Below are 16269 nucleotides of genomic sequence, written 5' to 3'. Positions count from 1 at the left end.
GCTGTATGAACCTCCAAAAGACATGTTCTTAAATCTAATCCATTCCTGTAGATGTGAACCCATTGTAAGTAGGACCTTTTGATAAGGTTACCTCAGTTAAGGTGTGTCCCACCTCAACAGGATGAGTCTTAATCCTATTTCTGGAGTTCTTTATAAGAGAATGAAATGCAGACAGAGACAGAGAGAGAAAGCATGGAAGCAAGAAGCTGAAAGCATCAAAACCCAGAAGAGAAGGGAGAGACCAGCAGATACTGCCATGTGTCTTGCCACATGACAAAGAAGTCAAGGATTGCTGGTAGCCGATCTTTGGTAAGAAAGCACCGCCTTGATGATGTCTTGATTTGGACATCTTCCCAGCCTCAAAAACATGAATGAATAAATTCCCATTTTTAAGCTGAACCTTTTCATGGATTTTGTTTTGAGCAGCCTAGGGAACTAAAACATTAACCTTAAAAATTTTAAGTCAGGGATGCATATTTTAAAAAATTAAGGGAAGCAATAAAAAGAATAGAAATAGAATATATATTATCTGAACTTACAGAAGAAAAATGAAATGATGAACAAAAACCCAATCAATTCAATATAATATAGAAAAGGAGAACAAAGAAAAAGTACATAAAAAAGCACAGCAAATTGAAAATACAAAATAAGACAGCATACATAAACCCAAATGTATCAGTAATTAAATAAATACAAATTGACTGAATTCATCAGTTCAAATATACAGATTCTATCAGATTGGTTATAAAGAAAACGTATTTGATTTGGAAAAAGAAAATGAGAGCTTCGTTTATAAATAATAAAGTGCAAATAAATGATACATTTCAAATAGTGTCTCATGTAAATGTCAGTAAAATATTAGTTGTTTAGAAAAGCCACATACAATTAGTTGTTTAGAAAAGCCACATACAAAACAAAAGGTTGAAAGCAAAGGATTGGAGGAAGATTAAATATTGCTTCACCAGTTTTCATTCAATGAAAACTGGTGAAGTAATATAAGTATCATGTTAAAAAAGAATTTAAGGGAAATGACCATCTGACATATAAATATAAAAACAGAAGACTGGTAAATGTGAGCAGCTTATCCTCAGCCTATAAAGTCAGAGACTATTTAAACATGTAGCAGTAAACCCAATCAGTGAATGCTTTGATATATGGATGGATCATAATTCCTATATTCAAGTTTATCAAAATGAGAGGAAAGAAAAGAGCCTAACACTCTGACCAGTGTGGGAACAGTTTCTGAATTAGCTGACCCACTAGAATTGTAGCATTCCCAACCACAGCATTTTGGCATATAAAACAGATTCTCCCATTAAGGTTTCATAATGAAGCACCTATCAGCACCATACACTAATATTTTTAAATGACTAAATCCATCCCCCTTGAAGAAAAAAAAGGATAATATACTGTTTATACTACAATTATTTAGAAAGGGAAATCACTCATTTTAATCTACTATAGTTTATTATTGAGTTAAAAATAATATCTTAACAGTTACTAAAAATCTGACTTTCAAATAAAAAACATATTAGGAGATTTTGATGACTACTAGTTTTACTGTGAAAGAGCACTTTTATTCCTCTAAGTGAATTAACTTAAAAATATGATTTTTTAAAAAAATCTTAATATCGTTTAATGTTACTTCATAATTCAAGATTTGTATTTATAAAAGACTTGAATGCCATTTTAAACATAAAAATTACAATACAAAAACCTCTCATTTGCTGAAATTGCCATGATCTGAAGTGTCATTTATTTAATGCTTCCCAGATGCATGATGCCAAATTGTTAGTCACATTGAAAAATATACTTAGTTAGAAAAAAATCTTCCAAAACATGTTTTCCTATATTTTACTGACATTTACATGAGACACTATTTGAAATGTATCATTTATTTGCACTTTATTATTTATAAACGAAGCTCTCATTTTCTTTTTCCAAATCAAATACGTTATATTGTGACCACATAATGGCTTTTCATTTAAAGACACCATTGTCTGTATAATCCCTCAGCCCAGGGTCATGTGCTATTTTGTCATATTTTTAACTGGACTTTTATCACATTCTTTGGCCTTTACCCCAAGAGCCTTAGTCATCACAGAACTGTTGCCATAGGGTTGTTTTGTTACACGATCTAGCCCACTATTTATCATGAAACTTTATGTGCTTTTAGTAAGCGGGCATGCAATGTTAGGAAAGCAGTAATTTTGCCACTATATTATTAGTATTACAAGAGCATGGGATAATAAATTTGGCTAACATTGAATGCATAACACAGCAGGAGGTTACAGACAAAAATGGAAATGACTATTGATATGTTCCTTTGTGGGAATATGAGTATGCCTAAATAAAGGGAAATTTGGGTATTCATTAATTAATATGGGGGCTTTTAAATGTCATGACTATTAAAGTTCATTATGGGTCATGTACAATCAGCAATAGTAGTGTAAATATGACTAAAACTGGAAAAGAAATTAAAATGGGAATATTAAGAAAAATGGATTTTTTTTCTGTCTAAAAGCAATGTGAATAATTAACGTGGGGCTCTTTTTTTATTACTAGCACTCTTTATAACCTTTTACACTACTAATTGCAAAACAGCAGAATGAGGCAAAATTTTTTCTAGGCTCCTCCATAATACAGAGATTGTTTCTGTACCAGTCATAACCATGCATATGTTTACTCCAACAATTTCTAAGGAATAGAGATCAGGTAATATTCTAGTACATCTGTAACACACATCTCTCATGCATACAATTTAAGCAGAATTAAATGCTTACTTACAAAAACTTAATTGTCGACTTTCACTAAATTCTGCATACTGAGCTGAATCCATCATTCGTGTTTGTCTTTCTGCTCTCTAACCGACAAAAATAAAAAGACATTTTTTTTAGAGCAAGATGACTACTACGTATATTTTCACAGCTAAATTTTAGATATGAAGCACCATTTTCTTTTCTGGACTCCAGGTGAACAGTTTAGTATTACCGTAACGACCATGATGCATAAAATCGTAAGTAATAGTGGATGTGAAGCTTGCTTCTTTAGAAATAAAGTTTCAAATACCATTTCCTGCGCCTCTATTGTCATTATTTGGAAAAGAAAAATAAAGTACCTTATTTCTTAGATTATGTACTTCTAAATTCTCTTACCTGTACCATCCTTTTAAAGAAAAAGAAAACCAGGCCAGGATAATAACAAACCAAAGAGAAACATTGTTATTACTATTGCCTATCTGCTTTCCAGCTGTGACATTTCAATGTTAAAGCAGGAGTTAGCCAGTGGAATCCATATATTTCCACTTAGAATATAGAGCCAGAGTTAACAAATCCCTATTTTAAATTGCAGAGAAAAGAAAGAAAAAGGTAAACATAACACAAATCCTTTAATCTGAGTCCAGGTATGATTCACAGTTTGGTATCATTTCATTCATGGTTTTTGAATCAGTATAGCAGATGTTTGCTGCTTCATTGTCCCACAAGAGGTAGGATAATTATAATTCACTCATAGTTTGGTGGGAAAGATTATGACCGCTTCCGCTTCCTTGGCAAGGGAGGCATTTTGAAATGAGACAGGCTGGTACTTCTTGGAATGAGTTTCTGGCCAGTAAAGAAAAAAATAACCCTGAGATTTAAAATTTTTTCTGCTTTGGAAGGACATTCAACAAATTATCTTTACTATAGTTGGAGCATATAAATACCACTTTTTCTAACTTCTGTGGAAGTTTGTGTAATTTTTTTAACTGAAAGAATTCTTTTTTTGTTTGATTTGGGTGAGTGGACAACTTAAATTCAATGATATGTCAGTTGACAGAATGAATAATGGTGGAACAGCTGCTTATCAATACAGAAAAGATATGTGGGGTGGTGGGAGTTCAGGTCAAAATTACTATGGTGGTTCTTTCTAAGACCACTGACTGTTCTTTCCTTCCCTCCCTTCCTCCCTTTCATCTTTCTTTCCTTCGTTCTCTCCCACATACACATACTTACAGAAATACACATAAGCAAAGGCAAACACAAAACCAGACTTCTCTTGCTTATTTACATTCCAGGTTCATGTATCCTTTTGGAGCATGTACAAGCAAACATTATATATATATGTACATGCATATGTACCCTCTTGTGCATGTATCAGAAATACTATGTTTCCTGTAGGGTATTTTATTGGGTGAATTTTTATGTACTTGGATGTATTTTTTGATATATGAGTGCATGATTTAGTTTTGTCCTTCTTAATGTACCTGACATGACTCAATAAATATTTGCTGATGGAAAGTAGGAAACAAGGAAGCGAGAATTTATGTGTTTTGGACATAACAAATCAGTTACTAATATGTTTACTAAAAAACTCTAAGACTGATAACACTGTCATTCATATATATTTGTATGTATGTATACACTCACAAATATACCAGACTGTAGCAGAAACCTCTCAAATTTGAATTTCCAGTTCCTAGAAAAATATCTGACATATGGTAAAAAAAAAACAATAAACATTTGTTGAATGGACGAATGCTATTGCTTTATTCTGAGCTGGGCAAATAGCGATCACCATAATTCAGCCGGTCCTTGATTATCACTGTATTACATCAGGTTTCTGTGCTACCCTCCCTCTAGACTGCCTCTTCATACACCCAACACATAGTAGGTAGAGAGGATTTATATAACTACAGAAAAGATAAAATTTCTAAAGGGATTCTTTTTTTTTTTTTTTTTAATTCTAGTAACATATACATAACACATATACATAATTTTAACTGCATACTCCAGTAGTATTAATTCACAGTGTTGTGCTATCATCATCACAAGCCATTACCAAGACTTTTTCATGACCTCAAACTGAAACTCTGTACCTATTAAGCAGTAACTCTCCGTTCTGGCCCCTGGTAACCATGAATCTACTTATTGTCTCCATGAATTTGCTTATCTATATATTTCCTATAAGTGGAACCATACAATATTTGCCTTTTTCTGTCTGCCTTATTTCATTCAACATAATGATTTCAAGTCTCACTCATGTAGTAGCATGTATCAGAACTTCATTACTTTTTATGGTTGAATAATATTCCATTGTGTGAATAATACCCATTTTGTTTATCCACATATCTGCTGATGGGCAATTGGGCTGTTTCCACCTTTTGGCTATTGTGGATAATGTTATGAACACTGGCGTACAAGTATCTGTTTGTGCTCCTGTTTTCAGTTCTTTTGGTATATGCTCAGAAGTGGAATTGCCAGATCATGTGGTAATTCCATTTAATTATGTGAGAAACTGCCAAATTTTTTCACAGTGGCTGCACCATTTTACATTCCCACCAACAAAGTATAAGGATTTCAATTTCTCCACATCCTGGCCAACACGTGCTATTTTCTTTTCTTTTTTTGTCTTGTGAAGTCGCAGCTCAGAGGTTTTGATATGCATTTTAATGATGACTAATGATGTTGAGCATATTTTCATGTGGTTGTTGGCCGTTTGTGTATCTTCTCAGGAGAAATCTCTATTTAAGTTCTTTGCCTATTTTTAATTGTGCTGTCTTTTTGTTTTTTAATTGTAGCAGTTCTTTAAATATTCTGGTTATTAAACCCATACATACATACACACACACACACACACACACACACACACACACACACACACACACGTATGATTTGCAATTCTCTTCTCCCATTCTTTAGGTTTTCTTTTTACTTTCTCAATAACATCCTTTGATACATGAAGGTTTTTAACTTTTGATGAAGTCCAGCTTATCTTTTGTTTTTCCACTTATTGCTTGTGCTTTTTGATATCATGTCTAAGAAATCATTTTCAAATCCAAGGACATGAAGGTTTTCTCTCATGTTTTCCTCTACGGGTTATATGGTTTTGGCTTTTATGGTCAGGAACTTCATCCGTTTCACATTAATTTTTGTATATGATATGAATTAGGGGTCCAACTTCATTTTTTACATGTGGATCCAGTTTTCCCAGCATTATTTGTTCTTTCTCCCATTTAATGTACTTGGCAGTCTTGTTGAAAATAAGTCTTTCTGGAAATGAAAGTTAGGGAAACATCCTAAGAGGTTAAGGTTACCAGCGTTACTTTACCTAAGTTAACTTTATTGGTGTTCGGTTTGCTAATGCCGCCATTTTGTAAAACACCAGAAATGGATTGGCTTTTATAAAGGGGGTTTATTTGGTTACAAAGTTACACTCTTAAGACCATAAAGTGTCCAAGGCAAGGCACCAACAAAGGGTACCTTCACTGGAGAAAGGCCATTGGCATCCAGAAAACCTCTTTTAGCTGGGAAGGCACGTGGCTGGTGTCTGCTTGATTCCAGGTTGTGTTTCAAAATGGCGTTCTCCAAAGTGTTGCTCTTGGGGTGTTTTGTCCTCTCTTAGCTGCAGCTGCTCTTCAAAATGTCACTCTCAGTTGCTATGAGCTCCTTCTGTCTGTGAACTCTTTAAATGGTTCCAGTGATCCAATTAACACCCACCCAGAATGGGCGGGGTAACACCTCCATGAAAATTATCCAATCAAATGTTTCACTCACAGTTGATTGAGTCACATCTCCATGGAACCATTCAATCTAAGAATTCCAACCTAATCAACACTGATACATCTGCCTCCACAAGACTGCATCAGAGATAACAGTGTTTTGGAGGCCATAATACATCCAAACCAGTACAACTAGTTAACTTTAACTAAATGGAGTGTTTAGCTAGTTGAAGATTTTGAGCTGCAAAGCCTATTATCTATTTCAAAGTTACCCATCCATATATATCTGAAGGACTGTCAATCATTACCAGCTAGCTTCATTTCTTTCACACACCCTCTCCAGTGCCTATTCCATTTTCTTCATTATGCATCTTAGTTTGTGTTAAATTCCCTCAGTATTTAGGCAGTAACTGATCAAAGAAGCCCCACGAAACTAGCCAAGGGTGTGCATTGGAAGCCACTTATCCAGAAACTTGCATCCAACAAACATTCAGTATAAAGTTGTTGACTCAATAACAAAGATTTATAGACAGTTATTAAAGCTGGAGGATAGATTAAAGTTCACCTTGTCTAATCGCCCTCATTTTAAAGATAAGGAAATTAAAGTTCAGAGAGAAGATATCTGCTGAAGGTGACTAAGCTAGGACTGAAGCTCATGACTCCAAATTCCTAGAGTCAGCCTATTTTCATTATAAAAAGCTATCTTCAACCTGTAGTAAATTTTTTTTATTCCAATGTTTTCCTTTGGGATCCTCTGAATTTCATACATCTTACCAAAAAGTATCATGTAGGTACTACAATTTACATGCCCAAAACATTCTTGAGAAAAGAAATTAGCAAGGCTCTGAATCAGCAAAAAAGACACAATCTGGAGATAATCAGTGCAGAGTTTACAAACTGTATTGCATCTGGTAGTGCACTGGTATGCTGCAAATGTCACAGGTGTATAGAGATCTGATTTCCCTCAGCCCTCATATGCCAGGGAAGGATGAGGCTGCAAAACCTACAGGCTGATATCTAGCTATGAGTTGCTTTGGCCATTTATCTCAATCTACCATAAAAAAATTATAATTTTCTATATGTGCTGTGACATGGAAAAGGTTGGGAAGCACTTGTACTAATAATAATGCCCTTGAATATCAATGATACCGTGTGTACACACTATTCACTGCATGGTCAACTAAGCCCAACACTGAATCAGAGATTATTTTTTGAGCTACTTACACTAATTAGAATTTAAGGATGACTTAGATATGCTCATCACGCCAGTTTTTGTTTACCCCTCCCTCTTCCTTCCCCATGAATTATTTCAAAAGCCACAAGAAAGGGACAAAATTTGGCCTTATTAAAGGATCTAAATCATTCACAGTATCTGATTATATTACCTTCTGTCTTTAAACTGTCATCTTAACTGCTGAAAAAGGCAGTAAACATCTAACCTTCATGGACTACCTGTTCTTTAAAGATAGGAGTTATGTTTCACTCTTAAAATTTCAGTGCCAGACCAATGCTTAGCTTAGATTTGCTTGGGCCTCAATCAACGTCTGCTGGCTGTTGCGTGACTGGACACAAGGATGGATGAATTAAGGCAGAAGAAATCCTTTTAACCTAACACTCCTGACTGGCTGAACTAAGACCAAGAACTGTAAAATTTGTAATCAAATTATATGAATTATAAAGAAAGTAGGCTGTTTTAAAGGCCAAAGACCCATAAAACAACAAGACATGGCTCTGAATAGTAAATAAATTTAGCAACAATTTTTCTGTGATGACTCCATTCAGATTACTTGCTCCAATCCATACTTAAAGGCACATTTGTGGTCCTTTTCTATTTCTGGTACTAAAGAAATAGCTGGAAAAATATGCAGGGAAAAATTATAAACCTAGTAAATCAGCACAATTAGATATAACAACGCTTACTATTACATAGAGCAGCATAATTTACAAAGGTTCTTCATAAATAATGTGAATCATTTGATTCTCATAATAATCTTTAGATAAACAGTTTTAATAGCTTCATTTTACAGTTGAGGGTATTGAGACCTTAGAAAAGTGAAATAATTTAAAAGCATATAGGTAATAATAGCAAAAGCTAGAAGCAAAATTTGGAACAAAAAAACTGGAATAAAAAAGGCACATAGACAAACATTGAAAACACTAAATGCTGAAATAAAAATGACTGAACTATCATTACAAGTTTATCATAGTTTTTCTTCTTACTGAACATTCTCAAATTGTGCAAAGCTCTCTTGTTCTCTGATTGCCACATGGATGTAAGGTCATCTTCACATTAGTCCATGCTCTTGTATCTGCCAAGTCCAGCTCATCTTGTGCTTAATCTGTCAATTCTACCCACTCCTTGGTTTCTTTAGGCATCAACAACAGTGCTCTTGAACACTCATAAAAATATACAACATACTCAGAGAGTTTTCTCAAATTGAACTTATTAGCAAGTAAAGTATTAAAGTATAGGAGCATACATAGAAAAATTACTTTTGAAAAATTTGTTCTGAAAATTTTCTAAATACCCAACAGTATTTTAAAATACAACTGGAATAGCTTTAAAAAAAAGGTAAAAGAGAACAGTTATGCTACTAGTCACACATCTCTCTACCAAGAAGTTGCAGCTGCAGCTTTTTCCTGTAAAACAAACTTAGAAGGCAGAATTCTATGCCAGATGAACTTATTTTCTGGGTCTTACTAAAATGAAAGCAGGGAAGCAAAAAATCCCTGCAGATGTAATACCTGGTATAATCCATTTGTTGTCTGTTCAGTATCTTGAATACAACCGACTCTCAGTATATATTTATTAAATAGAATTTTCAGTGAAAAGTTTTGACTCTAGTTGACATGCGTCTTTGAAAAATACGTTCAACAATGACAATCACTATTTGCCCCTGCTTCTACCATTTTGAAGTATGATGCTGAATTCTGTATGCAGCATGTTGTTTCATTTATTCTCTGAATGCTTTCACTGAAGCATACTTAAAGACTATAGAAGCTATGTGCTGACATATCTCTTGGCAGCTTATTAAGACACATGACATTCATTCTTCAGCAACACAGAATCACAGGACTAACTTCCAAACCAAGATGAAAGCTTATCTGCTCTCACTTTCACCTTGGCTTTTTTTTTTTTTAAATTACTCTTATAGGTCTTACAATTGAAATGTAAAGTCCTTTCTGCATGTAAAAGGCACAATGCCAACAGTTAATCATGGACTTCCTCATGTTAGACAGGAATTGGTTGCTGAACTTAAAAACTTGAAAATCAAATGGAGTGGTTGGTGGCAGCATCCAGCAACATGACAACATGTGAATTATGGAATGTTAATGCAGGTTTATGTATGTTTGCTGTGGTCCTTTTGCAGAAGAGTACCTACTAACCGATCAGTAAAACCCACAGAATGGGAAGAAAACTAAGAAACCATTCTGACACACTGATGGTAAGGAAGATGAGGTACAGAAGAGGTTAAAGATTTACCTGAGTGGACAGTTGCAGAGATAACACCCGGCACCCCAGTGAGTACTCATTCTGCTTGCTGAGGTCAGTTTTGCAATTTAGCAGGTTTCCTTACTCAGAGTGAAAAGAGCCTATCTAAAAAAACACCTGTTAGATTTCCCTTTCCTTTCCACCCCACTGTAAAGGCCATCATTTTGGGCCTGGACTACTGCAACAGATTCCTGGCTGTTTCTTCCATCTACATCTCCTCTCCCAAACCACCCTGGTACAATTACTTTAAAGAGAAACATAGAAAAGGCTCTGCACATGGTAAGACTTCACCATAGGAGGCCTCCTCCATCCTCAGACCACTGTTCTTCCTCTGCCTCTTAAACTTAAAACAAATGGCTGTCAGATGATCATTGATCAAATTCAAGCTCAAATGCCTGGCTTCCAAACACAGCCATAATCTGGTCCATTCACCCTAGGTATCCATTGTTTTCACTACAATCTAACAAAATATTTTTTGCTTAAATAAGGTCACTCTTTGTCTCACCTGCCATGTTTTGATGGACCCCCCCCCCGCCCTCAAAGTGTTGCCCACCCCTTCCCTAAACTCATGGCAATTTAAATCTTTCCCTTTCTTCAAGGCCTAGCATAGGACCCCACCTCCTACAGGACATTTTCCTGAAGACCCAAGCTCACCCTGATATTTCCCTTTTGAAAGATATTGTTTTTCTGGATAGTATTATACTCTTGCACTTTTCTATGTGGGCTACTTTTGTCTCCTCTCAAAGATTATAAATGCTTGGGGAATGTATTACAAACTGAAAAAAAAAAAGCAAGGTGTAAACTGGAAGGTACGTAAGGTGATTCCATTTATGTTTAAGCACATACACATGTGTACATGAACACAGGAAAAACGTCTGGAAGCACAAAACACCTTTAATAGTATTTATCTTTGGGGTGGGATTATACAGAACTTTTGCTTTTCAGTGATACATTTCAGTAATGTTATAATATTTTCTTACTGTGAGTTACAATCAGAAAAATTAAAAAGATCTGAAAAAGTAGAGAAATCCAAGCCAAATCAACCAACCAACTAAACAAAGGAGACCACCTAAAACTATCCAGTCCTTTGAGGAGAAGGATCCTATTTTATGTTCTTTTGTAATTCCTCTAAAATACTGTACTGGGCATGTAATACATGACAGACAATATTTTTCAGTAAATGAATGAATAAAGTAATTCTTTCCTCTTGGGCTAATTTGGCTTGCCTCACAGGCAGTCATTAAATGTTCACACATGCACACACACACATACACAGAATCAAAGGAGTTACTCCAAGGCAGAAAATAACAGCATAGGCCTCAATATGTTTAAAAAAAAAAAAAAACAAAAAAAAAAACAAAACAGAGAGAGACAGAGTATTTAGGCAGTCAACTCAGAATCTTGATTGATGTAGTCTTAAAATCAGCAGTCCACTTAAGTTTGATCTCGAGTTTTCCCTGAATTATAAAATCAAATAAAAATATAGCATATTTCTATTTCATTCAGTCTGAAAAATAAAGTTTTCATTGGTGCCAATTTGTTCTCCCAAAATGGCTTTCATAATATATCAATGCCCAAGAAATTCAGAATATATTACAGAAATCATATGAAGTTTCCTAAAGAAATAGCTGTAGTCTCTAAGAGAATATTACAAGGGATTTTAAAGGAATTTTGTGCTGAAAATAAGTGAGTAATTCCTGGCAAGAACAAAGCATCAGTGATTGAGAAATACACAAAGGGATATCTGTGAAATTAGTTCTTAATAGAGTTGTTTCAAAATATTGGATTCATTTTTTTCTATACCCTATGGATATAACTATATTAATTAATGTGAATAAAGGAGTTTTTTCTTTTCTATATATTGTAGTTATCAGGAATGGCATGAATTGTTTATACAATGAAAAACAGAGTTATTTAAATTAAAACAGTGCACTTTAAAATGGTTTCATATCCTTTTAAATTTTTAAAATCTAAATTTACTAAGCTAGTAGTGGAGACAAACTATTCCCTGGGATAAAATACGTGCTCTCTAAAGAAAATTATTTTTTTCAATGACCTAAAACCATATAACCTAATTATTCTATGTTTAGTTGTAAATCCACGTTAGTACTAATTTTTACTAGTGTTTTCCTAAAGCTGTAAACATGCTCTAGAATAACTAAGTTGGCAAATAATACAAAAAACTATGTACACTGTGCCCAACCTAGTTCATTTAAAGTAATAGTAGAAGATCGACTTTTATTTTCATGATAGAGGATGCTGCAATTCTTTGCTATGGTTTTTTATTTGGTTTTATATCAAAAAGTAAACATACTGGGCTAAGATAAGTATTCTGAACAGCATTTCAAAAAATTCTCAAAGGTTTATATAATATTCAGATAAGATCAGCGGACATGGCTTCCTAGTACAGCAAAACATATAAGAATACAGTTAAATATTTTGGACCTTCAGGGTAAAACTTAGGACACTGTCTGGACAATATGTATATAAAACCATTATTGTGCAAAATTTCTCTTTAATGACTTAGAACTGGCACCTTTTCCATTTTGATTTAGTCAAGATCAAGTTCTCAAGCAGTTAAACATGCATACCCAATGGAATCTGGCTTCATTTACATATTCTGAAATTCTGGCACCTTTAAAATGAAATAATGTAAAGAGGGAAGTCTGTCAGTGGACCATGGGTGGCTCTCAACATCCTCCTCATGGATATGTGGAACTCTTTACAGAACAAGAGAAGGTGCTACTTTGAATTTATTTTGTGTTGCCACTATGCAATATATCTGAATTTTTTCAGTCAGGTTATTTTTTACATGTGAAAATAAAATTTTTATCTTAGAGTAATTCATTGATTATTTCCTTCTGGAGTAAGTCCCATCAGCTCTACTGTTATAATATATCCGGAATGAACCACTTCATCAGTTTCCACCTTCGCTGTTACTATTCTGGTCCAAGCCATCATCATTTCTCTTCTGGACTATTCCAATAGTTTCCTAATAGGACTTCCTGTTTCCATTCTTCCTCCTCTCCTACCCCTTTCCCCCCCACCGATTTGCCATACAACAGTTAGAGGTGAATCTTTAAAAGATGAAAATCTGATCATGTTTCAAAAACCTCAATAGTTTCTCATCACACTTAAAAGCCAGTCCATTCTAAGTCCTGTAAATTCCTACAAAATCTGGCTCCCTACTGTTTCTCTAACCTTACCACTCTCTCAGTCACACTGACTTCTCTGTTGTTTCTTGAAAATGCTAAAGACAGTCCTGCCTCAGGGCCTTTGCCTCTGGACTATCTTACCCTACATGACTGGTGGCTTGCCTCCTCGCTTCCTTCAGGTCTCTGTTCAAAGAACACCTACCAGAAAGGCTCTCTATGACCACTCTATGTAAAAGAGCAACTTTTCCCAGGTCACTCCCTATCCTTACTCTGCTTTGTTTTTCTCCCTAGTTCTTGCCACCAATGTCATAAGAACATTATATATATTTATTTGTTTATTGTCTCTTTCTCTCCCCAACTAGAATATAAACTCCCTGACAGCAGAGGCTATGTCCATTTTATTCATTGCAAAAGTCACAAAGCATATACAGAGCTTGATACATAGTAGGAGTAAGGTGCCTATATCTAGTTTCAAAATAGAGGCCATTTCACATGTGAGACTTACAAGACGACCATGATACTAAGGGAACTAATCCCTACACATCAGTCAGAGTGATCTTTAAAAAATGTTAAACATGGCATGTTATGTCTATCAAACCCTCTTTGGTTCTGACATTACTATCTGTTGCAAAAAGACAGGCTTATCTGTTTGTTATCTCATTTACTCTTTCAGCCCTATTAGGTAGGCTCCTGATGAGTGTTGGTTTCTATAGCCATTTTAATACCACAACCATCATTTACTTCTGATATGTCACAAGTGCTAACCCTCTAGAATTCCTCTACTAGTTTTTTTTTTTTTTTTCTTTTTTACAATATTAGGTCAATAATAATTACTTTTAGTGTAATCCATACTTACATGTCTATTTATTAGTTCAGGCATACTTCATTCCACTGGAACATGGATACAGAAATTTACTTAGAACTTACTTTTTAATCTGGGGGTTGATGCTGAACATTTTAACTTTCAAAGTTAGCTGTAGAATTTTTAAATCCCTTGGATTTTTGAAATATATGCATGTCCACACTCATTTACTTTTTCTGTGGATTATAATAAATGTTCTGTTTGTATTTTTGTATTACATTTGGAATTGTTATTTATTTATTTGAGGAAATCCCTTCAGTTCACCCTATTCCATATGGTCCCAAGAGACCATATCCCACTCCACATTTATAAATATCAGCGATTTGTACAGACCAGAACAAATGTTGGTCAGTACTTTTAAGTCTCCTGAGCCAATATAATAGGACCTCCCCTCACTTCTGATCAGAGACCTACACCCTATCTGAAAGCTATCCATTGGTGCCTGAAATGCTAAGGAATAACAGAGATTACTGGCTTAATGAGATCAAAATGATTAGTTTATAGCCTTAACTATCTATAAGTTATGTTGATAATTTCACACTCTCAGTTTTTAGAATATTTTAAAAATTAAACTCTGTATAGTAACCAGGAAATATCTTAATAAGACAGTTAAATTATTCATTTAGGAGTCTTCAAATGAAAGAAAATACTGCTGTAAATAAGCTTTGAAAAAATGAGATATCAAAAAACATGTTCAACAGTAATTCTGAATCACACATGCTTTAAAAATTCAAAAAGAAGAAAAGATGAAACTATGAAAAGATGAATAATGAATTCTTTTACAATATGTATCAGTGAAAAAATGAAGTCAACAGTCTAGGAAAATTTCTCAAGAGAATAGATTATAGAGGAAAAATAGGCTTTATAACTGTACACCATCTGAGTTAAGATTAGAAACAAACCAAACCAAATTAAATTGTTTTATCCTCTAAAGAGAATGCTCTTAATCATTTTAGAGCTGAAGTTTCTTTTCTTATAATTGGTTGAGTTGTTTTCATGAGTCAGAAATGAGCAAGTTCATCAACAGAAATCTGCCAGAGACTGATCTAGCTGAAAGCACGAGTTAACACAAAACAAAAGGAACAAAAAGATTTCCTGACTTTGTCAAGATTTAGTCACTGAAAAAAAAAAACCACAGCCAGATAGACTTGATCAAGTATAAACATGAGAATACAAGAGTAATTAAAGCAATCAAAATGGTTTTCAATTCAAATGTAATAAACGAAAATTCCTAAATACCTAACAGGAAAAAGTAGAAATAGCCACACGTTCAGAAAATTGATGTCTATTTTCATTTCTTATTTAAAAAAGTCTAATTAACCACTACCCACACCCAACTCCACAAAACAGAAATCATCTTTACAATACTCATGGATTCAAAGCCCTTAAATGATAAAGTCCTACAGGGACTTATCTCTTGAAGAAGCCCTAGCCTACTTAGATTTGGTATAGGAATTTCAAGAGGCCTGAAAACGATGGTTGCCTCTTGGGCTTCAGACAATGAGGAATAGCAAAATCCCCTAGAATCATAAATGTAAAACCTATAAGTGTGATTATTTAACAAAATGGTTTCTGTTAAAATAGTTGATGATGGGAATTTCCCTCCTCTTAGATGTCAGTGCCCAAATTTTAATCAGCCTTTACTCATGAGAAAATGTATTATGACTGTTATTTGACTGAATGTCAGTGGCCGTTAGGCCCAGTTTTTAAGTAAGAAGTTTTAAAGGAGGCATGCCATAGAAGGCATGGAATGGATTACTAAGAAAGATGAAGAAAGGAGGATTGTTTTAGTAATGAGGTGATGTGAAGCAGTGTTTCACCTCAAAAAAAGTAATCACAAAAGCTTTAAAGGAATAAAGGACAACTTTGTTAGCAAGAGGAAGTTAAGATCAGGTGAAGTAAGATGGATGAAGTCAAGTGAGGAAGAATCACAGCACAGAATAGCAGTATTTTTGAGTTTCATGTGTATCATCTTATTTGATCCTTTTAACAACTGTGTGGTACCAAGATCAGGTATTATCATCAGCTCCATTTTACAGATGAAGAAACTGTGGCTCATTTTTGGTAACTTTTAAAAAACTTTTAATTTTGAAATAATATAAATTTAGAGAAAATTTGCAACAATAGTACACAGAGTTCCTATATACTCTTCACCCAGCCTCACCACCCCAAACATTCCAATTTCAGAAGCTAAGCAGGGTTAGGTCTGTTTAGCACTTGGTTGAGAGTTTCTAAATAAGACATACTGCTAGAAAGATCTAAGATTCCTACTCCAAAACCA

At 34.4% G+C, this 16269-nt stretch overlaps 1 protein-coding gene across 7 annotated transcripts in view; it reads right to left on the bottom strand.

Moving 5' to 3' along the window:
- The window catches only part of SUPT3H (SPT3 homolog, SAGA and STAGA complex component), a 618339-nt gene that overhangs the window by 133610 nt on the left and 468460 nt on the right, over window positions 1-16269 (bottom strand). For all 7 annotated transcript variants that reach the window (XR_005217888.1, XM_037843148.1, XM_037843147.1 and 4 more), the window contains one exon: window positions 2788-2863. Coding sequence is in view for 6 of the 7 variants with exons in the window: in XM_037843148.1 (XP_037699076.1) it covers window positions 2788-2863 (76 nt within the window). In the remaining variant the exon portion in view is untranslated. The remainder of the gene's footprint in view (window positions 1-2787; window positions 2864-16269) is intronic.

The sequence above is a fragment of the Choloepus didactylus genome, chromosome 7 (assembly GCF_015220235.1).
Source record: "Choloepus didactylus isolate mChoDid1 chromosome 7, mChoDid1.pri, whole genome shotgun sequence".
In the NCBI taxonomy this organism is placed as follows: Eukaryota; Metazoa; Chordata; class Mammalia; order Pilosa; family Megalonychidae; genus Choloepus; species Choloepus didactylus.
This window is presented reverse-complemented; position numbering and strand designations above follow the sequence as displayed.